Source organism: Drosophila virilis, unplaced genomic scaffold (assembly GCF_030788295.1).
Source record: "Drosophila virilis strain 15010-1051.87 unplaced genomic scaffold, Dvir_AGI_RSII-ME tig00001479, whole genome shotgun sequence".
Taxonomy (NCBI): Eukaryota; Metazoa; Arthropoda; class Insecta; order Diptera; family Drosophilidae; genus Drosophila; species Drosophila virilis.
The window spans coordinates 289,035-315,960 of NW_027212837.1; the positions used below are offsets into that span (position 1 = coordinate 289,035).

Here is a 26,926-nt window from a genome sequence, read left to right on the forward strand (position 1 = left end):
ATTTTTATAAAAAAAAAAAAAGTGTAAAGTAAAGTAAATATTGCTGCTTTCTTCTGACAGCACTTCATTCCTTTAAATCATTGCATACTTTTATAAAATTGTTGCATACTTTTACTAAAAATTGTTGCACACTTTTACCAGCGTTCCTTGTCAATAAAGCACTGCATACCTTAAACGAATAATTATTGCATACTTTCGGCAGCATCATATTTTTTGCTGCATACCCTTAACAATTTTTTATAATAAATATTGCATACCCCAAGATAAACCAGTTTCCGTTATTGCCAACAGTTTTACCTGCCGATCTTTCTCGATCGGCCTAAGTTTTGAAAAGTGCCAACCATAAGCCAATGATTCAATTTGGATTTGGATTTCGCAAGCAGCATGGCACTCCAGAACAGCTGCATAGAGTTGTCAACTATGCGCTAGAGGCCATAGAGAAGAAAGAGTATGCGGTCGCTGTCTTCCTGGACATACAGCAAGCTTTCGACAGGGTGTGGCACCCAGGACTTCTTTACAAAGCCAAGAGACTCTTAACCCCCCAGCTGTTCCAGGTTATAAAGAGCTTCTTAGAAGGGCGCACATTCCGAGTGGCTGACGATGGGTGCAAGTCCTCCATTAAATCAATCGAGGCTGGCGTTCCCCAGGGCAGTGTTCTAGGCCCCACACTGTACTCGATATTTTCAGCGGATATACCAAACCATATGGCAATCACCTCAGTCGACAAAAGCGATACGCTAATAGCGACCTACGCCGACGACACTGCGGTGCTCACAAAAAGCAGTTGCATACTACTAGCCAAAAGTGCACTGCAGGAGTTTTTGGACGCATTCCAGGAATGGGCATCGAAATGGAATGTGTGCATAAACGCAGGTAAATGTGCAAACGTGACTTTCACAAATCGAGTGCAAAACTGCCCAGTCGTATCACTTAATGGAAGAGTACTGGATCATTCACTTGCGCACAGGTACTTAGGTGTCATCCTAGCCAGAAGCCTTACCTTCGAAAGACATGTCACGTCACTGCAGCAACAATATAGAGCCAAATTAAACAAGATGTCCTGGTTACTCTCCGCCAAAAACAAATTGTCGCTGGAGAACAAGGTCAAAATATACAAGTGCATTTTAGCTGCCAGCCTATTCTATGCCATACAGGTGTACGGTATTACTGCCAAGTCGCACCTGAATAAGATCCGTGTGCTACAAGCTAAGACCTTGAGGATGATCTCTGGGTCTCCATGGTACATAAGGACACGTAACATTGAGCGCGACCTTAAGCTGCCCAAAATAGGTGACAGAATTCAAGTGATTGCCCAAAAATACACGGAGAGGCTAGGAGCTCATCCAAACAGTTTAGCTAGACGCCTAAATACTGCCTGTAACCGTACAAGAGTAAGGAGGAGACTCAAACGCCATCACCCTCAAGATCTCCTGAACCGGATCTTGACATAAATATCTCATACTAAAATTTAGACGATCTCCCCAGTATCACCCCTTAACCCTCCCCCCTATAAGCTATCTTTAATTCATTGTTATGGTCTATCATAAATTATTTTGTTATTTTTAGTTTAAATTTCTGATTAGTTTAAGTTGCCTTGCAAGGTAGCAGCACACTTATCTCGTTAAATAAATTTCATTATTATCTTAAAAAATAAAAAAAAAAATAAAAATAAAAAAAAAAAAAATAAGCCAATGAGTTGGAATTATAGGGAGGTAAAAGTTGAATATAATAGTGACGATAGCTGGGAGGGGGAAATCAATTGCTCAGTAGATCCTACTTCTGCAGATACCGTCGTAACTGAAGAAATGGAGCCGGCTCAAGTTCAGACTCTCATTGAGGGTGCCATCAGGCAAGCTTTAGCGCAACAACAAAATCAGTTTCAAGCACAAATAACCGCTTTAGCTTCAGGGTTTGCAGGTGGAGGCGCCGCAAATCGTCACATACGAGAAAATATCCGTCGATCCTAACGCCGAATGCGATATTCCCTTGGACATTATTAAATCTGTGCCGGATTTCTCCGGCGTACAGGATGAGTATGTAGCGTGGAGGCAAGCAGCCATCTACGCATACGAACTATTCAAGAACTATCCAAAGAGCACTGCACGCTACCAAGCGGTAGCGATCATTAGGAACAAAATCAAAGGCCCACCTGGAGCCTTACTAGTGTCTCACAACACTGTCCTAAATTTCGATGCAATACTAGCTAGGCTAGATTGCACATACTCGGATAAAACATCCTTGCGCTCGTTGAGACAATGTTTGGAGTAAGTTACGCAGGGCGAAATGTCCCTGATGCAATACTACGATGACGTCGAAAAGAAACTCACTCTCGTAACTAACAAAATTGTAATGTCTCACGACCAAGAAGGCACCGATTTGCTCAACCGGGAGGTCAGAGACGACGCCTTGCACGCCTTTATCTCCGGTCTCAGAAAGCCGTTGAGAGCGGTTGTGTTCCCTGCACAACCAAAAGATCTACCATCCGCACTGGCCCTTGCCAGAGAGGCAGAAGCTAGCATTGAGAGAAGCATGTTCGCGAACTCTTACGCTAAAGCCTTGCAAGACCGAGCGCAAATCGCTGAAAGTAGCAAAAACCGTGCCCAAGGCAAACAAACCAGATTTAACAAAGATGAGCAAAATCAGGAGAGAAATCCCCATTTTGTGAAACGCCAAAAGGGCGGTCCCCAGCCCCAGGCCCCTAAAGACAATCAAACCACAGCCCATGGAAGTTGACTCTTTCTCCAGATTTAGACAAAAAACCGACTACAGCAAGCGTCAGGCTAATGAGTCCAACGCACCAAAACGCAAGAATTCGTCAGACCGCTCAACAGGTCAAAGACGACAACGCGTTAACAATGTCGTACAATCAGATTCCAAAGAAGCCGTAACAGAATTTGAGAAGGCGGCCAAAGAGGCAGTTGAAGAACTAGAGAGTGAGAACGAGTACGCACCTGGTGACGACTCGATTAATTCTTTAGGGAACACTCCCGGCTTCCGTACATTGAACGACGGTTGGCTGGGAGAACTCTGAAGATGTTGATTGACACTGGCGCGGCAAAAAATTATGTGGAGCCCTTAACAGAGCTAAAGACCATAACGCCGGTCGCCAAGTCATTCTCGGTAAACTCGATCCACGGGTCTACCGAAATCAAGCGCAAATGCTTGATGAATATTTTCCAACATACCTCCCCGTTTTTTTTCCTCGATACCCTAAGTTCTTTCAACGCCATCATAGCCTTCGACTTGCTAACACAAGCCGGAGTCAAATTGAACTTGGCAAAAAACACTCTGGAATACCAGAGTACATCCGAAAACTCCAGTACTATCAATGTGCTGATGTGAACTTCACCGATGTCAACGACATCGTAGTTCCCCCTTCCGTAAAGAAAGAGTTCAGGGACATGATACTCAGAAACAAAAGAGCCTTCTCAAATGCAGATGAAGCTCTCCCTTTTAATACTGCTGTCATCGCTACAATCCGAACAGTAGACAACGAGCCTGTGTATTCAAGATACCCGAGTCTCATGGGTGTTTCTGACTTCATAAACAAAGAAGTCAAACAATTACTGGACGATGGCATAATCAGGCCCTCCAGATCGCCTTACAACAGCCCAACACGGGTGGTTGATAAAAAAGGCACTGACTCATACGGTAACCCAAAAAAAAGGTTGGTAAAAAAATTAATTTAATGAAGTTCAACGCGATGCATTTCACCGTCTGCGGAGTATTTTGGCATCAGAAGATGTCATGTTAATGTATCCAGACTTCCAGAAATCGTTCGATTTAACCACAGATGCTTCGGCCAGTGGAATTGGCGCGGTTCTTTCCCAAGGCAATAGGCCAATAACAATGATTTCTCGCGCCTTAAAACAGGCCGAACAAAACTATGCCACTAACGAAAGAGAATTGCTGGCCATTGTGTGGGCTTAAGGCAGACTGCAGAACTTTCTGTACGGTTCTAGGGAAATTAACATTTTCACGGACCACCATCCGCTCACGTTCGCTGTGTCGGACAAGAACACGAATTCCAAGATTAAAAGATGGAAATCTTACATTGACCAGCACAATGCCAAAATGTTTTATAAACCGGGCAAAGAGAATCTGGTGGCGGACGCCCTTTCAAGGCAAAACATTAATGCTTTGCAAGATGGGCCCCGTTCGGACGCTGCAACCGTTCACAGCGAACTTTCCCTGACCTACACGGTCGAGACAACAGACAAACCTTTGAATTGCTTTAGGAACCAGATTGTCCTAGAGGAATCGCGTTTTCCGCTAAAGCGAAACTTGTTGCTGTTTCGCAGCAAAACACTGAACTCTGGAGTCGTTAATGTAATACATTGCGATCTTCCCACGTTGGCAAGTTTCCAACACGACCTGATTTTGCATTTCCCTGTCACCCAATTCTGGCATTGCAAAAATCTTGTGCAAGATATAACGGACAAAAACGAGCATTTAGAAATCATCACTGCCGAGCACAATCGAGCGCACAGAGCAGCTCAGGAAAACATTAAACAAGTACTTCGTGACTATTATTTTCCCAATATGGCCAGTCTGGCCAAAGAAGTGGTTGCAAACTGCAGGCTCTGCACTAAAGCCAAGTACGATAGGCACCCGAAGAAACAAAAACTCGGGGAAACGCCTATACCAAGTTATACTGGCGAAATGTTGCATATTGAGATTTTCTCGACAGACAAGAAACAGTTCTTGACTTGCATAGACAAATTCTCCAAATTTGCAGTCGTCCAACCGATATTATCCAGAACGATAATCAATGTCACAAGCCCTCTACTGCAAATTGTTAACCTTTTCCCCGCAACCAAGACAATTTATTGCTATAACGAGGCGGCCTTCAATTCCGAGACCATCACCTCGATGCTCCACAGCACCTGAAACGGCCAGGTGGAGCGCTTTCATAGCACCCTGACCGAAATTGCGAGATGCCTCAAGTTAGACAAGAAAATCAGTGACACTACAGAATTAATCTTGAAGGCTACGATAGAGTACAACAAAAGATTGCACTCAGTAACCCGCGAGAAACCAATTGAGGTCGTCCATGCCGCAGCTTATGATCGTCGCGAGAACGTCAAAGACAGGCTAATTAAGGCACAGCAAAACAATATCAAAAGGTGCAATGCATCCAGGCAAAACCGCGTTTTCGAGGTAAGAGAAAAGGTGTTCCAGAAGAACAACAAGAGGCTAGGGAACAAGTTAACTCCCTTATGCTCAGAACAAAAGGTCGAAGCAGACCTGGGAACGTCTGTCCTCATTAAGGGGAGGGTGGTCCATAAGGACAACCTGAAATAAGTTTTCCTCCACAATTAGCTCTTAAGCCAACTTAGAGTTAGAACACCGTCTTATATTGTTCGTCCATTTCAGGTTTGCACTCACTTTGCTTGTGGCACTAGCAGCGGTAAATGCTCGGATCACCGACTTCTCGCATGCCAACTACATTCCGGTCTTAGACGGGGAAGTACTGGTGTTCGACCAACGTAGCTACTTGAGGCACTCAAGTAACACTTCTGAATTTGTTAGTATGGTAGACGAGACGGAAAAACTGTCCGATTCCTTTCCACAGTCGCATATGCGCAAACTACTAGACGTAGATACAGATCACCTTAGAACATTGTTGGCCGTTCTTCAAGTGCATCACAGATTTGCACGAAGCCTCGATTTCTTAGGCACTGCCTTGAAGGTTGTTGCTGGCACCCCTGATGCTTCAGATTTCCTAAGGGTCCGCGCTAAAGAGACGCAGTTGGTGGAGGCTAACTCCAAACAGATACTAATAAACTCCGAACCTCAAAAACAAATAAACAGACTGACGGACACTATCAATAATATTATCAGTTCCCGTAAAGGCGATTTGGTTGACACTCCTCATTTATTCGAGACACTGTTGGCAAGAAATAGAATACTGAACACAGAAATTCAAAATTTAATACTCACCATAACGTTGGCAAAAGCAAACATAGTAAATCCTACAATCCTTGATCATACCGATCTGAAATCACTTATCGAACAAGATACCCCAATAGTTAGCTTAATAGAAGCTTCTAAGATCAAGGTCCTTCACTCCGAGAATATTATCCACATATTAATAGCCTACCCTAAAGTTGAATTTAGGTGCCAAAAGGTCTCCGTCTACCCCGTTTCACACTAACAAACCATTCTCGATGAAGACACGTTGGCGGAATGCGAAAAGGAAACCTTTGCAGTTACTAGATACACCGTAACTACGCATAACACCTTCTGCGAACGAGCACGGCGCGAAACCTGTGCTAGCTCCCTTCACGCGGGAAACATCGCCAACTGCCACACTCAACCTAGCCACCTGAAAGCGATAATGCCTGTAGACGACGGCGTCGTGGTTATCAACGAAGCGACAGCGCGCGTCCGAACAGATGATGGCGCAGAGGTAACCGCGTCAGGAACCTTCCTGATAACTTTCGAACGGTCTGCAACTATCAATGGCACAGAATTTGTAAACTTGCGCAAATCACCAAGCAAGCAGCCTGGCACCGTGAGGTCACCGCTCCTAAACATCATCGGACATGACCCGGCACTAAGCATACCACTCCTGCATCGTATGAACATCAACATTTTGTAATCAATTCGAGATTTTAAGGAGGAGGTAATTGCGGGTGGCTCGCCTAAATTCTGGTTCGCGGTTGGTGCGGTCCTGAGCTTCGGACTAATTGGCTCATTCGTCATTCGTTAACAACTAAACATATAAGATACACTCTCACAGTCATACATTGTTATTTCTAAGTACGCAACACACAATCATAAGTATTTGGTTGCCCTTCGTAGGCAAGTTTTTGTGTCTCGACTTTCGTCGGACACCACTTCTGCGTCATTGGCAGCCTATATTGCTAGCAAATCTTCTGCTAGCGTGTCAATAACTAAATTTAATTTCTCCACCCCTCGTGAAATATCATCATTCAAAATAAATGTTTCACATGATATGTTCCCAATCATTTGTGATCCCAAATTTTGGCCACCACACATGATTGTTCATGAGTTCAAGCCTAAAAAGCGTAACCAGCCTGTCACCCTTCCAGTCCCTTCAATACAGGGTACCATTTCTGCCCCAAAAAACTAGCTTCATCTTCTGACCAAATCTTTATTCATTATCAGAATGTCAGAGGTCTCACTTCAAAGCTAAAAAATCTTTTTATTGCCAGCACTTCCTTCGATTCGGACATAATAGCATTTTCAGAAACATGGTTAAACTCAACCATATCTGATTTTGAGATATTACCGAATAACTTTATTTTGTTTAGAAATGATCGGCCGACTCGAGGTGGTGGGGTGTTAATTGCCGTTAAAGCCACTCTCTAGTCTGAACTTTTCTGTTTTAGTACGACTACTGACGCTGAGATTGTCTCAGTTAAGGTGTCTTTTCCTACACGGAATATCTATGTAACATGCTCTTATGTCCCACCTTCTTCTGATATTCAAGTTTATATGAATCATATTACTTGTATTAAAGAAGTTTCTTCACACGTGCGGGATAATGACCTATTATTGGTGTTGGGTGATTTTAATTTGCCGAACATCTCTTGGTCATTATTCACTGCTGAAAATTATCTAGTGCCCTCAGCACAGCACGATTTTTTAGACTGCATGCTTGATCTTTCGTTGTTTCAAATCAATTCAATTTCTAATCATATGAATAGAACACTTGACCTTGTATTTGTTAACGACTACCTTATTTCTAATGTGTCTAGGTCACCTCCTTTATCTCTTCCTGAGGATGTCTATCATCCAACTTTAGAGATTGCAATGCTAAATTGTAATCCCTCCATTTCGTGCTCATCAGCCAATAAGCCCCGCTATTGCTTTCGCAAAGGAAATTATTCATTGCTGAATCAGCTTATTTATTCAACCGATTGGTCTTTCTTATATGACTCAGTTGATATGAATACAGCCATTAATTCTTTTTATATCACCCTAAACTCCCTCTTTTATGTGTGTATTCCTGTCAATTCCTTCGACTACTTTTTCAAAACCACCCTGGTTTACTCACAGATTATCACATCTAAAAAATGTAAAATCCAAATATTTTAAAAAGTTTAAAAAGTCTGGTTCGTGTACAGACTTGGCTAAATATTCCATAGCCAAGTCGAACTTCTTTCTTCTTAATTCTCAATGCTATGAGAATTATCTAATTCGTTGTAAAAGGCAATTCGCCCGAAATCCGAGACAGTTTTATAATTTTGTAAACTTGAAGCGTAAGTCTTCAAGTTTGCCATCTTCTTTTTTTCTTGGGATGGATAAAGCTAGCAATGACACTGATTCTGCTAACCTCTTTGCTAATTTTTTCCAATCAACTTACTCTTCAGTCTGTCCTAATACTAATTCTTACCCTTATACTATTTCCTCCGCTAGTTCTATACCTCCCCCATTATTTCACACTCCTCTCTCCTATTAGCTATAAACTCTCTAAAATCTTCTTACTCTCCTGGGCCGGACAATATTTTCTATACATTGCTAAAGCTTTTTAATCTATCCCTTGAAACTTCTGTCTTTCCATCTCTTTGGAAAGAATCTTATATCATTCCTCTTCACAAGAAAGGTGGGAAGTCTGATATACAAAATTACAGGGGCATTGCAAAACTGTCTGCTATTCCTAAATTATTTGAAAAAATAATCACTTAGAATTTGCAGCATTTCTGCAAATCAGTTGTTTCCCCTGTTCAACATGGATTCGTAAAGAATCGGTCAACTACGACCAATCTGCTTGAGTTTACTTCCTTGGTAAATGATGCTTTCCTTTCGAAAATGCAAACTGATGTCATTTACACTGACTTCAGTAAGGCGTTTGACTCTGTGCACCATGACATTTTACTTTTTAAACTTGACCGAATAGGTTTCCCTCTGTCCCTTTTACTTTGGATTAATTCTTATTTAAAAGGTAGGACCCAAAGAGTAATACTGAGGTTGACTACCTCTAAAAGGGTTCACGTTACTTCTGGTGTTCCTCAAGGTAGTCATCTTGGACCTTTACTCTTTACACTTTTTATAAATGATCTTCCCTCTGTTATATCACATGCTCGTGTACTCATGTATGCGGACGATGTCAAACTTTTTCTATCATACTCCAACCCCCTACATCATTCTCGTCTACAAGACGATTTGAACGCTATGCAACTTTGGTGTTCGGCCAATCAATTGCATCTAAATTGTTCAAAGTGTATGTTTATGACTTTTAATCGTACTACACCTTATCTTGTCTGTTATACAATCGACAATATCCCTTTGCAACGTATACTAACAGTTAAGGATCTAGGCGTTATTTTTGATTCTAAACTCTGTTTCAATCTTCATATAGATACCCTTGTTAATGAGGCAAAGGGTTTACTTGGATTCATTAAACGATGGTCTAAAGAGTTTAACGATCCTTTTATAACAAAACTTCTGTACATCTCTCTTGTTCGCCCTATCCTTGAATACTGCTCTTGCATCTGGTCTCCACAGTATATCAACAGCCAGGATCGTATTGAATCTGTTCAGAAGCAATTTCTGCTGTTTGCCTTACGAGGTTTAAATTGGGACCCTAATCTTCGGTTGCCGTCCTACTCCAGCAGACTGCTTCTTCTCAACCTTCCGTCGTTAATCAACCGTAGGACAATTCTCGGTGTTGTCCTTCTACATAAGTTGATTATTGGCGACATTGATTCTCCTTTTCTGCTAGGGCGTCTCCAATTCTCTGTTCCGGCTAGACCAACCAGAAATTATCGCCCCTTATTACTATCTACGTGCACAACTGATTACGCTATGCACAATTCTTTTCGCGTGCTATGTAAAAATTATAATAGTTTGCATCACGTTTTCTCTACCGAACTGTCTCTACCCCTAATAAAATCGTTGCTTTCAGGATACCTTCGGGAAGTCGCTGACCATTCCCAGCTATGAGCAGGGGCATAGCTAGCCGGTCAGGCTGAAAAATTTTCCCCCACCGTGTCGGCGATTTCCCATTACTTTTCTCTTTGTCCTATCCACTTAACACTCTTTATCTAACTTACATTGCTTTACTTTATTAACAATTTTCTTACTTTCTTTTTTCCTATTTATTGTATTTTCTTTATTAATATAGCAAATTAAGATTATTTTTAATTTCACTTGAGATCACTTTTTTCCTACTTACAACCTTCTGCTTAGATGTAGGCTCTAATAGCGTCACTGACAAAATTAGCTGTGAAAAGGGGCACAGCTGGCCGGACTGGCAAATAAAACACCTCCATCGGTCGGTGATGTTATTTAGAAAATTGTATCCTTTAACTAGGCTTTTAGCATATAATTATATTGTACAATTTTGAATAATGAGGAAGACACTCGTTTTGTCGACCATTAATAAATAAATAAAATAAAATAAAAAAAAAAAAAAAAAAAAAAAAAAAAAGTAGTATTCTTGTAAACAATGCTGACCCGCTGCCAAGAGTTCTGCGCACAGCAACTGAAAACGGACACCCCTGCTGCCCAAGATTGCTGAGTCGGCATTCCGACTCTAGCGTATGGCGTGATGCGTTGGCAGCACAGGGCAAACATAAGCTTGAACATTTCTGTAGCCGTCAGTCTCAATCTAGATCGCAACATTATAAGACGAGTGATTGATTAAACTCCGGCATTGCCGTCAATAAACATTATTTGTGTTATCAATCATAGTTGACCACGTCCAAGACGGGCAACTGGGAAAGTTCCCTCAACCTAATCACATCGTTCCAATAGTCACCAGTTGGATTCATCACCACCTCACAAGGAGAAGAATCACCTGTTGGATTCATCACCACCTCACAAGGAGAAGAATCACCTGTTGAATTCATCACCACCTCACAAAGAGAAGAAGTCACCACCGTCCGACCAACCACACATCGTCGCCAGACAACGAAGTCACGACGGAAGACATAATTTGTATATTCACACGCATGCAAACATAATTGCTTACACGGCCCTCATAGAGCCGAAGCTGAAAGCAAATTATATTTTTAGCTTTTTCGTTCTCTCGGCTGTGAGAGCGCAAAGCTACAGATTTCGTTTTCGTTCTCAATTTTCAAAAAATCAAGCTGCATAGTAGCATTTTGTTGTATGGCGTTACTCCTCTTAGTGTTTATATTGTCTTTGCCATTACTGTATGTAGTAAATATTCAGTGGCGGCATAATTTTTCTATTGCCAGTGTCAACAAGTCCGCCGAGTACTGGGATAACGTTATTTTTTATGACGAGAAAAATATAGTGGTATACTATCATGACGGACCAAGCAAAGATTGGAGAAAAAAAATACCCACAGTTAAGTTTGCCAGCTCTCTGTAATGGTGTGAGGCTGCATAACGTCGAAAGGTGTTGGTGAGCTACGTATTTTTAAGGATGTGGTGACGAAAGAGTTATGCTTGGACATTCTAAAGACTGAATTGTCAAGCAGTGCAATGAAGTTTGGTTTCCCCACAACACCCCAATAAACAGAGGTACAAGCTTTATCAGGAACGACCCCAAACTGAACTCGTTTCTGTGCAGGACTTGGCTGCTTTACAATTGTAGCAAACTCATTGATACCCCCGCCCAGAAGCCAGACTTAAGCCATATTGAAAATTTGTGGTCTTTCTTAAAGAAGCGCGTGGGGAAACGAAACTTAAAAATGAATTTGTGCGATGTTTTTCATTTTGGAACAATTACTTAACAAAACTGTATGTGACTCGGTCAATGTCTGCCAGAATTTGTAGGTTTATATGGAACCTACGTATCATGGCGCCAGGCAACTACCGCCGCCTATAAAAGGCTAAACCATTTAATGGCAGCTATCGCCATTACCAGGCAATGATAATTATAAGAAGCTAGATCAGAGGCCCAACATACGCAGTACATGCTTCCTTTAGTACAGATTTGAGATTAGACTTTACATACTGCGAAAAGCAGCCAATTCACATTATCGAGCTAAAAACCGGTACGCTAAGGCACGGACATTTCATTTTTTTCTCAATATTATAACGAAGTCAAGCAAACTAACCCAGTTGACCAAGTCAACATGTTATAGGATGCCATTTTTCCTATGGTTATGTGTAAAAAATAAATGTACAGTTAATGCTTTTCGAATTCGCGTCTCAGTTCCTAAAAAAAACCTCACCGATGTCCACTTCGCTGCACATCCAGCCAATTTGCATTCAGCACTGAACTGAGCCCAAGAGGTAGAATAAAATCACGCAAGGTCATTATGCCCGAAACTCAGAAAAATGTTTTTACCCATGTTCTACGCAGCATAATTTTTCTGTTGAATTGTCTCGACATTTGATAAATTGATCGGTCTTGATAAGATATTGAAGGTGGGAACAAACCAAGCAAACAACCTCTAAAAACCAACTCGATTAATTTGGGACTCATCAAATCATTTATCAGAGATGTGAGCATTTTTATAGCCTCACTGAACACATTTCTCACACATTTCAGGAAAAGTAAAATTTTTTACAAATGTTTGCCCTGTATTTCCCCATAAGAAAACAGATTTCACACATCATTCAAAAAAGGCACATTTTTCAGAAATGTGAATTACCCCCGAACATTTCGTGTTTTTTGCAATGATTAATTAATTAATCGAGATTTCTATCGATGTTGTGAAAATAGTAAAGTATCATAACCATAAGCAGCTGATATATCAACGAAGGCAAGCGGCAACTTTATATAAGAAATTTAATATTAAAACAAGCCCACCGTTTTTAGAATTTAAACATGGCGAAATCTCGAAAAGAGTACCTAAAATGGAGCCCTTACTTTGAGAGCGCAATTTTTGAGTTTTGAAAGGAAAACTTTACGGCGCTTATGTAAATTAAAGAAACTTGTCAGCTGTTTATTTAAAAAAAGCGGTACTTTCGCCACTTACATGTTACCGCAACCGGTGAAACACCAATATTAGAAATTTGAAAATGTAAAAACGAAAAAAATGAAATAAAACAGGAAAATCATCATCAATAATTCCTACATGGGGGCTCAACCGTACCATAGATAAAGAATGCCGGAAACACGTAAGTTTACCATGTCAATACAAAAAACGTCAACGTAACATCATATAAAAGTCGCCGGTGCAATACACATTTGCGAAAAGATACGTTCAAGGATATGAACAGGCGGCAAGCTAGGAAAAACTTCGTAGAGAAAGAAAAGGGCAGCGAGACGGCATATTGCGACCGAGAAAAACGAAGAAATGAACTTAACATTTGGTATAAACGCTCGTAAATTTAATATAAAAACGGATGAGATTATCAACCGATGCGAGAAAAATGAGGAGCAGCACTTTTACAATTGTCATCATCACACAAAAGAGCAGAATGCAAAGTGGAAACAAAATGCTTTAAATCTAACGAAAGTTGCCATATGGCTGAAGCTTGAGGTGCAACAAAGCCGAATGTCAATTATTTAAAAGAATATTGCTGAACTTATTTACAATACAACGCTGTCGTTTATGCCGACACAGACGCAAATGTATTGTTGATGCGTAAGTGCGTCTCTGATACAAATTTTGCAAACTACCCGCTACAAAAAGTCATTTGAAGTTGTTTGGTTTAGGGAACGTAGCTACGTCTGTTTTGGGCGAATTTATAGCTGATGTCCGAGTGGATAACCTAAACGCGAAACATATATTTTTAGTAATTTCGGATTGGTACGTTGATACGCTTGTTGGATACGACCTGTAATAGAAGTTTAAAGTGACGTTGAATGCAGGTATCCACAAGTTGGAACAAGTGAAGGAGTTCAATAACCTTAATGAACTGAACTGACCGTGGATGTGGCAGAGAAGCGTTCCACGGCTGGAAAAGTAGTTCGGGAGCATCAGACCAAGGTGAAGAGGAGATGAGAGTGAAGCTAAAAATGGAGCTAATAAATGCGACTTCATATGGAATCTTGTAATGTATTGCATTTAATAAACATTATAAGACGCACTCATTCTTACATGTATGTCAGTTTTAAATCCTAACAGCCCGAAAACATGTGTATATGTGCAGAGTGTGTCTTGCTTTCACTCATTGTGCACTTTTGTGCATCTCATTTTCCCTGCATAGCTTTTCAAGAAACCCCGTACAAGTATATCATAATAAAAACATAGATGACCTAAATTATAAATATTTACATATTATATTATAATTTTTTTTTTGCTTTGCGTATCAATTTTGCTTGAAAAAAAATCGGTGTCTATATAAGGGTAATTCATCGTTGGCTTGTCGAAGAATTCTTATTACGGCAGGTAATAAGAAATAGGATGCAAATAAATCAGACGGTCCCCGTGGCACGTTTAAAATAGATGTCCTCAAAAAGCTTTGATAATGATTTTGACAAAGATCGGACGATAAACAAACAACTTTCATACAAACGTTTTCCGCCAATATACCACTGTTGTGGGTGGAATTTCCTAATTCGCTGAAACAGGTATACAATAAAATTCTTATATAGACATTTGGAAATAAGTTTGAAGCAAATCGGACAAAACTTTAACTTCACCAAAAAGTCTTTGAATTGCACCTTCCACCGAGAATGTTTTAATTTGCCAAAAATGTGAAACACGTCTCAAAATAATTTTTATATGGATACAAGAAAATGAATATCAGGCCGAAACGTCACCCACCAGATCTTTGACCCCCATTTCCACCAAGAAGGGGTAAATTTTCAAAATAGTGCGAAACACCTCTCATATACCAATTGGCTTGCGACCACTGCATATGTGGCGGTGCTATATGCTTAAAAAACATCCTGGTCTTTTGATCATCAGAAATTCATTAACATTCACTGGTCAGCGTTATTGGATAGCTCGAAGTCTGCGGGATTACCCTCTTGCACCAAACATCGTGAACTTGGATGCAATACATTTTTCATCTAATACTGTATCTGACTGGTGGAGAGAGTTACATAAGTGCACTGAGAAAAGTATTGCTCACCGTCTTAAGACTTCAATGCGCTGGACAACATTGGGGTATCATTACAACTGGGATACCAAAGCTTACGATGAGGCCATGCACACATTGTTTCCAATTGACTTGTTTAGCTTATCCCAATATTTTGCTTATGTCTTAGGCTTTCCGCTATTTTCATACAGGTACCGGTTAAGATAGTCTTAAAAATACACAGCTCTTATTAAATTCTTAATGCAGTTTCGGACAAACTGCTATTTTTCTTATAGGTCAAAACACACAAGAAGAGCAACCTAGTGCTTTGTTTCTTCGTAGTGGAGATGTTTTAACTATGTCTAGGGAATCGCGTCTTTGTTATCATGCTGTACCACGCGTCATGAAAACACAGAAAGAACCATGGAATGATTTTCTTACAATACCTCAATGGAAAAGCAAGGAATTCTTTAACAATTCAATGAATTTTGAATTGTACGATCAGGTTACTGATACGTGCTTTTGGATGCCGTTTAACCGTTATATCGCCGACTCACGCATTAATATTAATGTGCGTCAGGTTTTTTCTTCAGATGATTGCCTTTGAAATTGAATAATTTTTGTATATAATACTATTTATTCTGTTGGCATTTCGCATATTAAGAAACCGAAAATGATCGAAGTTTAATACTATATATGAATTACGAAAAATGTTGTCTTTTCAGTTGTTTAATATATTAAGCACAGGATGGTATCGCTATATTCCCACTCAAAACCATACAAAAAGCTAAATACAATAATTCTTATATTTATAATCAGCCGCTAGCCCCGAAACTGCTGTTTTTGCGGCTGGTGTGTATGTTGCAATTTTGTTTGTCAACATATTTTCTATGGAGTCGCGCTATTTATTCCGAACAGGTAAAACCCCCTTCATATTGCCGATGTATCGAGAGATTTCGTAAACTTAGCTCGTGGACGAAAGGCATTCTGAGATGATTTTGAAGCCCAGGGCTGTTGACCTGTGTCATGATGGATGCTGCTGATTTTTGCTTAGAGACTTGTTATAATTATCAAACAGAGCCCCATTTAGAGACACTTGTTCGTCAAAGCTAATTAGATATGTTCCCGAGATTGTTTAGTTGAGGCCGTTCCTGTTCATGATGCTGATGGTGGCTTCGTCAATAATAATAACCCCTTCAACGTGGGCTATTTGAACCACGTGACCCGATTGGATGTTGCACTGCGCGACGGTTCCTGCAGTTAGTTGATGGGGGCAGGTAGGTTTTTTCAATATACTACAGAAGGTGAGGGTACAGTCGCTTCCCAATCGCTTATGGTAAAGATTATTTACTTTCTTCTAGATCTAATATTTTATTATAATGGTGAACAGGATAAATTTTATTTTTATTTCAACCAGTTTTTGGTTTCGAGCATTTAATGAGGTAGTATAAAATTCAATTATTCTTATATAATATTGATTTTGTTAAAAATGACGAATGATTGAAAGTATTAAATTTTTGTTTCTTATAATGATTATTTTAGTTTTGCCAATATTGTGTTGAGCAGGTGCTCTGAGTCCGGCTCATCTGTTGTGCTTGTTAAGGTTCAGGTTTTGTGTTAATTCGTTGAGGCGGTTCAGGATTTTTGGATTGATTTCGATTTTTCGCCTATTTTATTAGTTGACTGTATGTATGAACGCAAGTATCTCAGCACCTATAAGAGCTAGAGACAAATTGAAATTTTAGATGTAGGTGCTCCTAGTGCCCGCGCAGATCGAGTTTGTTTCCGATAATCGATAACTTACTTCGTTTCCAAGCAATCGATAAGAATCGATATCGGTAACCTGTTTTTTGGGCAATTTTGGTAAATAATAGGAGCTAGTCACCAAACTTGACACATAGCATCTAAAATAGAATATATATATGCATTTGATATTGGAAGAAGAGGGTTTAGGGTATCCCCTAGTCGGGAGCTCCCGACTGAAACCTCTTACTTGTTTTAATATTATTTTATCAAACTCCAATCTTGGCATGCTCTCCAATGCGCCGAGTATCTATCTCTTACGTATGGCCAGGTTAAGTAAATTTTAATTTTAGGACAAACAGTATAAGCAAACATTAATTTAGTAATATAGTAGTTATGTAAAGGTAATGTTATAGATGATGTAAAACAAATTACGGCCTTAAGAGGCCTGGTTGTTGCCTACTGCGCCGTGAATTTCCTCGAAGGAAAAGGTGAAAATAGCGCTTTATCTTTATCAGCCGCCGCATAGGTGTAGGCGACCTGGTCCAGGGCAACCGCGAGAATCAGGTCTTCAGGCAGAGTTGACTTACGTACATACCATGGATAATCGCTGATTAAGCGCAGTTTTGTTTCTTTTTTTTTTCTTTTGCATAATTTGCACTCTCTTTCGTTGGGACTGGGCAGCAGTTCCCAAGATCAGAATGCCGTGCATCCGGGAGCAACAATGCAATTTAGCCATTTCGGATCGGAGATTTTGGTACGGCAACTATTAACCACTGACTTGATGTGAGATATGAAAGTTAGCCCCTAGTCAAAGGACAAGCCTAAATATTTTACTTTGTTGGCATGTGGAACGGTATAGCCAGTGAGCTGATCCTCATTTGTCCTCAGATTAAAGCACACGTTAGTTCATTTGGAGGAATTTATTTCAATATTCCACATTTTAGCCCAGTTGTCTAGAAGGTGAAGGTACTCCTGGATACCATCTGCAGCTTCGCTCTTGCAACAGAAGCTGAAAAAGATTCCGACATCATCAGCGCAGGTGACCATCAGTTTGCTCGGATCAATGCCCCACTTGTTCACGTCAGAGACCGGTATGTATGCTGTAAGGCAGAGAGAAGCGAGAACGGAATAGGAGTGAGTACACTGCCTTGAGGTACTTCTGCCAGAACGGGATATATGACGGATAATCCCGTTCGCGCTTTGACATTGAAGGATCGTTCGATCGACGGTAGGCGACATTTTACCCTTGCCAGGAGACCCAGGAGCTTCACCTGTACAAATTATGCTCTATGTCAATGAAGACTGCATTGCAATACTCTTTTGCGTCAAACACTTCAAGACTGTAGTTTGAAAGCCGGCGTGCTTGTTCGGTAGTGCTGTTATTCAGGAATGTTCCACTTGTTTTCCAGGAATGTGTCCACGGGACTCCACGAAAGAATCATCTTAGATGCGACCAGTCGCTTCCAAACCATCGCGATCGACGGCAGGACACTGATCGGCCGATAGGACACAGGTAGGCTTTATGGTTTGCCCTGCTACTGTACTTTGGTAGTTGAGATGCACCTCCAAAAATTGCACGTTTCGATTTCGCTCAAGTCGTCTTGTGGTCGAACGGCTTCAGCCTGCGCTACGGACTCGTAACTCTCACTTGTTTCTTCCTGACCTTGGGTGGTATGGTTAATACTCTGCCTGAAAATTACTCACGTTGATAAAAGTTGCTAAGCAAAGTAACAGAAAAAACTACAAAAAAAAAACTGCATGGAACCCCTGATTCTGATATTCTAAAAAATTGTGTTGCCAGTCTGCAGCGCGACGACTTGTCGTCGTGTTAATATTCTGACTACTCGGGCTATTTGCTTGGCTGAAGTATTACCATTTTGCCCTGGTAATTAAGATTATCTGTTGATTGTCGGAAGTCATTCTGACGCCATCCCTGGAGTAATTGTTTTCTGAGCTTATGTGTTTTGTTCTCACTGTATTTGGCATAATTTGCCGTGAGCGCATAGCGATCGTAGCTCACTGATCCTTCTGCGCAACGGCCATAGCCTGTTCGAAAATTTTTTGGTTTGGCTAGGAAGATCTTAATCCTAACGGATTTCTTGAGTCCAGAGACGAATGTTTGCAGAGCTTCACTTCTTTATTTTTCATTTTATACATGCTTTGTTGTTTATAATTGAAGCTGCCTGATAATGTAAGAACTTCCATAGTATAGCTTGCAAATATCGTAGGCGCCAATTCCTATCTGCCGCCAAGTGTTATATAGTGTTCTTGTTTGCCGGCCAATGTGGAATATATTTTACTATGTTTAATGTTACTAAATTTATGTGATATGTAATTGTTTCATATTCTTCTTTAACAGTTCATTTGTATTCCACATTTTAGCCCAGTTGTCTAGAAGGTGAAGGTACACCTGGATACCATCTGCAGCTTCGTACTAGCAACGGAAGCTGAAAAATATTCCGACATCATCAGCGTAGGTAACTATCAGTTTGCCCGGATCATTGCACCACTTGTTCACGTCAGGGACCGGTATGTATGCTGCAAAGCAGAGAGAAGCGAGAACGGAATAGGAGTGAGTACACTGCCTTGAGGTACTTCTGCCAGAAGGGGATTTATGACGGATAATCCCGCTCGCGCTTTGACATTGAAGGATCGTTCGATCGAGGGTAGGCGACATTTTACCTTGACCAGGAGACCCAGAAGCTTCACCTGTCCAAATTATGCTCTATGTCAATGAAGACTGCATTGCAATACTCTTTTGCGTCAAACACTTCAAGACTGTAGTTTGAAAGCCGGCGTGCTCGTTCGGTAGTACTGTTATTGAGGAATGTTGCTGTTGTTATTCAGAAATGAGTCCACGGGATTCCACGACAAGAATCACGGGATTCCACGACAAGAAGATGCGACCAGTCGCTCCCAAACCATCGCGATCGACGGCAGGACACTGATCGGCCGATAGGACGTAGGTAGGCCTTATGGTTTGCCCTGCTACTGTACTTTGGTAGCTGAGATGCACCTCCAAAAATTGCACGTTTCGATTTCGGTCAAGTCGTCTTGTGGTCGAACGGCTTCAGCCTGCTCTACAGACTCGTAACTCTCACTTGTTTCTTCCTGACCCTGGGTGGTATGGTTAATACTCTGCCTGAAAATTACTCACGTTGATAAAAGTTGCTAAGCAAAGAAACAGAAAAAAAACTACAAAAAAGAACTGCATGGAATCCCTGAACCTGATGTTTCAAAAAAATTGTGTTGCTAGTATTAGTATTACCATTTTGCCCTGGTAATTAAGATTATCTGTTGATTGTCGGAAGTCATTCTGACGCCATCCCTGGAGTAATTGTTTTCTGAGCTTATGAGTTTTGTCCTCACTGTATTTGGCATAATTTGCCGTGAGCGCATAGCGATCGTAGCTCACTGATTCTTCTGCGCAAGGGCCATAGCCAGTTCGAAAAAATTTGTGATTGGGCTGGGAAGATCTTAATCCTAATGGATTTCTTGAGTCCAGAGACGAATGTTTGCAGAGCTTCACTTCTTTATTTTTCATTTAAGACATGCTTTGTTGTTCATAATTGAAGCTACCTATTCATGTTAAGAAATTCCATAGTATGGCTTGAAAATATCGTAGGCGTCAATTCCTGTCTGTCGCCAAGAGGATATAGTGTTCTTGGTTTTCTTCTTTAACAGTTGATGTTTTGTTCTGTGTGATAGTTCCTAATTCAGCCTGAAGAATTTAATTATGTTATATAATTAACAAAACCGAAACTTGGTGGCTTTAAGAGACAAGTTATTCGTTTCGGTGTATATCGCTTCGATTTAATTCGACAACTGACCTACATAACGCTAAGACGGAGAAGCGAGGCGAATTCGTTCCCAAAGCGAGTGATGAAGCTTTATTGCGCTCTTCATACTTACACTAGATTTCATGTTTTCTAATTAATTTTGTAACTCAATGCGCGGATCTCCGCCGCTACAGACTTAAAGAATGTTGATTGGTGTGTAGGCGCGGCGTTGACCGCCGTATCTATTAAGGTAATAACCTCTGGTGTGTTACGGCCTAAAAAGGCCTGGTTGACGCCTAGTGCGCCGTGAATTCCCTCAAAGGAAATGGTGAAAATGCAAGATTCAGGCCTTTAGGCAGAGTTGAGTTGCTGACATACCATGGATAGTCGCTGATTAAGCGCAATGTTTTTTTTGCATGATTTGCACTCTCTTTCATTGGGACTGGGCAGCAGTTTCCAAAATCGGAATGCCGTGCATCCATACGGGAGCAACAATGCAATTTAGCCATTTCAGAATTGATATTTTGGTACGGCAACTATTAACCACTGACTTGAGAGATATGAAAGTTAGCCTCTATTCAAAGGGCAAGCCTAATTATTTCAATTTGTTGGCATGAGGAACGGTATTGCCAGTGAGCTATCCCTCATTTATCCTTAAATTAAAGCACACGTTAGTATTCCACATCTTAGCCCAGTTATCTAGAAAGTGAAGGTACTCCTGGATACCATCTGCAGCTTCGTACTCGCAACGGAAGCTGAAAAAGATTCCGACATCATTAGCGTAGGTAACCATCAGTTTGCCCGGATCAATGCACCACTTGTTCACGTCAGGGAACGGTATGTATGCTGTAAAGCAGAGAGAAGCGAGAACGGAATAGGAGTGAGTACACTGCCTTGAGGTACTTCTGCCAGAAGGGGATTTATGACGGATAATCCCGCTCGCGCTTTGACATTGAAGGATCGTTCGATCGAGGGTAGGCGACATTTTACCTTGACCAGGAGACCCAGAAGCTTCACCTGTCCAAATTATGCTCTATGTCAATGAAGACTGCATTGCAATACTCTTTTGCGTCAAACACCTGAAAATGTAGTTCGAAAGCCGGTGTGCTCGTTCGGTAGTACTGTTATTGAGGAATGTTGCTGTTGTTATTCAGAAATGAGTCCACGGGATTCCACGACAAGAATCATCTTAGATGCGACCAGTCGCTCCCAAACCATCGCGATCGACGGCAGGACACTGATCGGCCGATAGGACGTAGGTAGGCCTTATGGTTTCTCCTGCTACTGTACTTTGGTAGCTGAGATGCACCTCCAAAAATTGCACGTTTCGATTTCGGTCAAGTCGTCTTGTGGTCGAACGGCTTCAGCCTGCTCTACAGACTCGTAACTCTCACTTGTTTCTTCCTGACCCTGGGTGGTATGGTTAATACTCTGCCTGAAAATTACTCACGTTGATAAAAGTTGCTAAGCAAAGAAACCGAAAAAAAACTACAAAAAAGAACTGCATGGAATCCCTGAACCTGATGTTTCAAAAAAATTGTGTTGCTAGTATTAGTATTACCATTTTGCCCTGGTAATTAAGATTATCTGTTGATTGTCGGAAGTCATTCTGACGCCATCCCTGGAGTAATTGTTTTCTGAGCTTATGAGTTTTGTCCTCACTGTATTTGGCATAATTTGCCGTGAGCGCATAGCGATCGTAGCTCACTGATTCTTCTGCGCAAGGGCCATAGCCAGTTCGAAAAAATTTGTGATTGGGCTGGGAAGATCTTAATCCTAATGGATTTCTTGAATCCAGAGACGAATGTTTGCAGAGCTTCACTTCTTTATTTTTCATTTAAGACATGCTTTGTTGTTCATAATTGAAGCTACCTATTCATGTTAAGAAATTCCATAGTATGGCTTGAAAATATCGTAGGCGTCAATTCCTGTCTGTCGCCAAGAGGATATAGTGTTCTTGGTTTTCTTCTTTAACAGTTGATGTTTTGTTCTGTGTGATAGTTCCTAATTCAGCCTGAAGAATTTAATTATGTTATATAATTAACAAAACCGAAACTTGGTGGCTTTAAGAGACAAGTTATTCGTTTCGGTGTATATCGCTTCGATTTAATTCGACAACTGACCTACATAACGCTAAGACGGAGAAGCGAGGCGAATTCGTTCCCAAAGCGAGTGATGAAGCTTTATTGCGCTCTTCATACTTACACTAGATTTCATGTTTTCTAATTAATTTTGTAACTCAATGCGCGGATCTCCGCCGCTACAAACTTAAAGAATGTTGATTGGTGTGTAGGCGCGGCGTTGACCGCCGTATCTATTAAGGTAATAACCTCTGGTGTGTTACGGCCTAAAAAGGCCTGGTTGACGCCTAGTGCGCCGTGAATTCCCTCAAAGGAAATGGTGAAAATGCAAGATTCAGGCCTTTAGGCAGAGTTGAGTTGCTGACATACCATGGATAGTCGCTGATTAAGCGCAATGTTTTTTTTGCATGATTTGCACTCTCTTTCATTGGGACTGGGCAGCAGTTTCCAAAATCGGAATGCCGTGCATCCATACGGGAGCAACAATGCAATTTAGCCATTTCAGAATTGATATTTTGGTACGGCAACTATTAACCACTGACTTGAGAGATATGAAAGTTAGCCTCTATTCAAAGGGCAAGCCTAATTATTTCAATTTGTTGGCATGAGGAACGGTATTGCCAGTGAGCTATCCCTCATTTATCCTTAAATTAAAGCACACGTTAGTATTCCACATCTTAGCCCAGTTATCTAGAAAGTGAAGGTACTCCTGGATACCATCTGCAGCTTCGTACTCGCAACGGAAGCTGAAAAAGATTCCGACATCATTAGCGTAGGTAACCATCAGTTTGCCCGGATCAATGCACCACTTGTTCACGTCAGGGAGCGGTATGTATGCTGTAAAGCAGAGAGAAGCGAGAACGGAATAGGAGTGAGTACACTGCCTTGAGGTACGTCTGCCAGAACGGGATATATGACGGATAGTCCCGTTCGCGCTTTGACATTGAAGGATCGTTCGATCGAGGAAAGGCGACATTTTACCTTGACCAGGAGACCCACAAGCTTCACCTGTCCAAATTATGCTTTATGTCAATGAAGACTGCATTGCAATACTCTTTTATGTCAAACACCTGAAAAATGTAGTTCGAAAGCCGGCGTGCTCGTTCGGTAGTGCTGTTATACAGGAATGTTGCTGTTGTTATTCAGAAATGAGTCCACGGGATTCCACGACAAGAATCATCTTAGATGCGACCAGTCGTTCCCAAACCATCGCGATCGACGGCAGGACACTGATCGGCCGATAGGACGCAGGTAGGCCTTATGGTTTGCCCTGCTACTGTACTTTGGTAGCTGAGATGCACCTCCAAAAATGCGCCTTTCGATTTCGGTCAAGTCGTCTTGTGGTCGAACGGCTTCAGCCTGCGCTACAGACTCGTAAATTTTGCTTACTCACGTTGATAAATATTTCTAAACAAAGTAACAGAAAAAAAACTACACAAAAAAAAAAAAAAACTGCATTGAATCCCAGATTCTGATATTCTAAAAAATTGTGTTGCCAGTCTGCAGCGCGACGACGTGTCGCCGTGTAAATTTTCTGACTAAACGGGCATTGTTTTCAACTGTCTACTTACCTGAACTATTACCACTTTGTCCAGGTAATTATGATTATCTGTTGATTTTCGGAAGCCATTCTGACGCCATCCCTGGAGTAGTTGTTTTCTGAGCTTATAAGTTTTGTCCTCACTGTATTTGGCATAATTTGCCTTGAGCGCATGGCGATCGTAGCTCACTTATCCTTCTGCGCAAGGGCCATGGCCTGTTCGAAAAGTTTTTGGTTGGGCTGGGAGTATCATAATTCTTAGGGATCTCTTGAGTCCAGAGACGAATGTTTGCAGAGCTTCACTTCTTTATTTTTCATTTTAGACATGCTTTGTTGTTTATAATTGAAGCTGCCTGATCATTATACGAACTTTCATAGCATAGCTTGAAAATATCAAAGGCGTCAATTCTTGTCTGTCGCCAAGAGGATATAGTGTTCTTGTGTGCCGGCCAATTATTCGATATATTTTATAGTAAAATATAGATTTTTAGATTTAAATATAAATTTAATCTAACTGAATTTATGTGATATGTAACTGTTTCTAATTCTTCTTTAATAGTTGATGTTGTGTTTTGTGTGATAGCTGCTAATTCAGCCTGAAAATTGTTATTATGTTATACAATTAACAAAGCCTAAATTTGGTGGATTTTAATGAAAAATTATGCGTTTTAGTGCGTATCGCTTTGATTTAATTCGACAACTGACTTACATAACGCTAAGGTGGAGAAGCGAGGCGAATTCGCTCCCAACGCGAGTTATTAAACTTTATTGCGCTCTCCTAACTTACACTAGACTTCATGTTTTCAAATTCATTTTATAACTCAATGCGCGGATCTCCGCCAACACAGCCTTAAAAAATGTTGATTGGTGTGTAGGCGCGGCGTTGACCGCCGTATCTATTAGGGAAATAACCTCTGGTGTGTTTAGCGTGACCAGCACTAGTTCTAAGTCACTTCTCTCGCTGGCAGTTGGGGACCTGTACATTTCCGCGAAACAATGACTTTTTATTTATTATAATATTATTATATATCTTATTAATTTTAAACCTAACTTAAATTTTCTTCCAGGTGCGACGCTATTTGCAACCAAAATTGAGGCCAGCCTCGTAAACTATTAGTCTAGTCTAGTCTATCTTTTTATACTCATTAAAAATGGGTATAAGGGTATATTGTATTTGTGCGAATTCCAAATGTATGTAACAGGCAGAAGGAAGCATCTCCGACACCATAAAGTATATATATTCTTGATCAGCAACAATAGCCGAGTCGATTTAACCATGTCCGTCTGTCTGTCTGTCCGTCCGTCCGTCCGTATGTATGAACGCAAGGATCTCAGAACCTAAAAGAGCTAGAGACTTGAAATTTTAGATGAATGTGCTCCCAGTCGGAAGCTCCCGACTAAAACGTCTTAGTTGTCTATGTTTAAAGTATGGCCAGGTTAATGCAGTAATTTTTAACAGTAATTACAATAGTTTAAGCAGACATTAATTTAGTAATATAGTGGTTATGAAAAAGCAATGTTATAGATGATGTTAAACAAATAACGGCCTTAAGAGGCTTGGTTGTGTCTAGTGCGCCGTGAATTCCCTCGAAGGAAATGGTGAAAATGCCATTTTTTGAGATGCCGCATAGGTGTAGGCGATCTGGTCCTCGGCAACCGCAAGATTCAGGTCTTTAGGCAGAGTTGAGCTACTGACATACCATGGATAGTCGCTGATTAAGCGCAATGTTTTTTTGTATGAGTTGCACTCTCTTTCGTTGAGACTGGGAAAGTTAGCCTCTTGTCAAAGGGCAAGCCTAAATATTTCACTTTGTTGGCATGTGGAACGGTATTGCCAGTCAGCTTTCCCTCATTTATCCTCAGATTAAAGCACACTATAGTGCATTTGGAGATATTTATTTCAATTTTCTACATATAAGCCCAGTTGTTTAGAAAGTGAAGGTACTCCTGGATACCATCTGCAGCTTCGTACTCGCAACAGAAGCTGAAAAAGATTCTGACATCATTGGCGTAGATGACCATAATTTTGCCCGGATCAATGCACCACTTGTTCACGAGATTTTACCTTGGCCAGGAGACCTAGGAGCTTCAGCTGTCCAAATTATGCTTTATTTCAATGAAGACTGCATTGCAATACTCTTTTGCGTCAAACTTCTGAAGAATGTAGTTTGAAAGCCGGCGTACTAGTTGGGCAGTGTTGTTATTCAGGAATGAATCCACTGGACTCCACCCAAGAATCATCTTAGATGCGACCAGTCGCTCCCAAACCATCGCGATCGACAGCAGGACACTGATCGGCCGATAGGACGCAGGTAGGCCTTATGGTTTCTCCTGCTACTGTAGTTGCGTAGCTGAGATGCACCTTCAAAAAATTGCACGTTCGATTTCGGTCAAGTCGTCTTGTGGTCGAACGGCTTCGGCCTGGGCTACAGACTCGTAACTCTCACTTGTCTCTTCCTGACCCTGGATCGTATGGATAATACTCTGCATGGAAATTACTCACGGTGATAAAACTTGCTAAGCAAAGTAACAGAAAAAAATCTACAAATAAGAACTGCATGAATCCCCGGATGTTCTAAAAAATTGTGTTGCTAGTCTGCAGAGCGACGACTTGTTTTCTGACTAATCGGGCTATTTACTTGGCTGAAGTATTACCATTTTGCCCTGGTTATTAAGATTATCTGTTGATTGTCGGAAGTCATTCTGACGCCATCCCTGGAGTAATTGTTTTCTGAGCTTATGTGTTTTGTCCTCACTGTATTTGGCATAATTTGCCGTGAGCGCATAGCGATCGTAGCTCACTGATTCTTCTGCGCAATGGCCATAGCCAGCTCGAAAAAATTTTTGATTGGGCTGGGAAGATCTTAATCCTAAGGGATTTCTTGAGTCCAGAGACGAATGATTGCAGAGCTTCACTTT

The 26,926-nt window shown here is 41.0% G+C and overlaps 1 protein-coding gene and 1 long non-coding RNA gene across 4 annotated transcripts in view; both read left to right on the top strand.

The window, feature by feature from the left end:
- AlkB (alpha-ketoglutarate-dependent dioxygenase AlkB) overlaps nucleotides 1–5,335 on the top strand; it is a 54,640-nt gene extending 49,305 nt beyond the window's left edge. The window contains exons 4-5 of one of the 3 annotated variants that reach the window (XM_070210868.1): nucleotides 292–873; nucleotides 968–5,335. In XM_070210868.1, the coding sequence (XP_070066969.1) occupies nucleotides 839–873; nucleotides 968–1,451 (519 nt within the window). In that variant the 5' untranslated portion in view covers nucleotides 292–838 and the 3' untranslated portion in view covers nucleotides 1,452–5,335. Of the gene's footprint in view, nucleotides 1–291 lie in introns of all 3 variants that reach the window. The other 2 variants (XR_011417241.1, XM_032433181.2) reach the window with 2 other exon arrangements.
- A 6,275-nt stretch (nucleotides 5,336–11,610) lies between these two features.
- On the top strand, nucleotides 11,611–15,556 carry LOC138911533 (uncharacterized). The gene is made up of 2 exons (XR_011417234.1): nucleotides 11,611–15,073; nucleotides 15,129–15,556. It is a non-coding gene; the product is annotated as an uncharacterized lncRNA (long non-coding RNA).
- The last annotated feature ends 11,370 nt before the right edge of the window (nucleotides 15,557–26,926 follow it).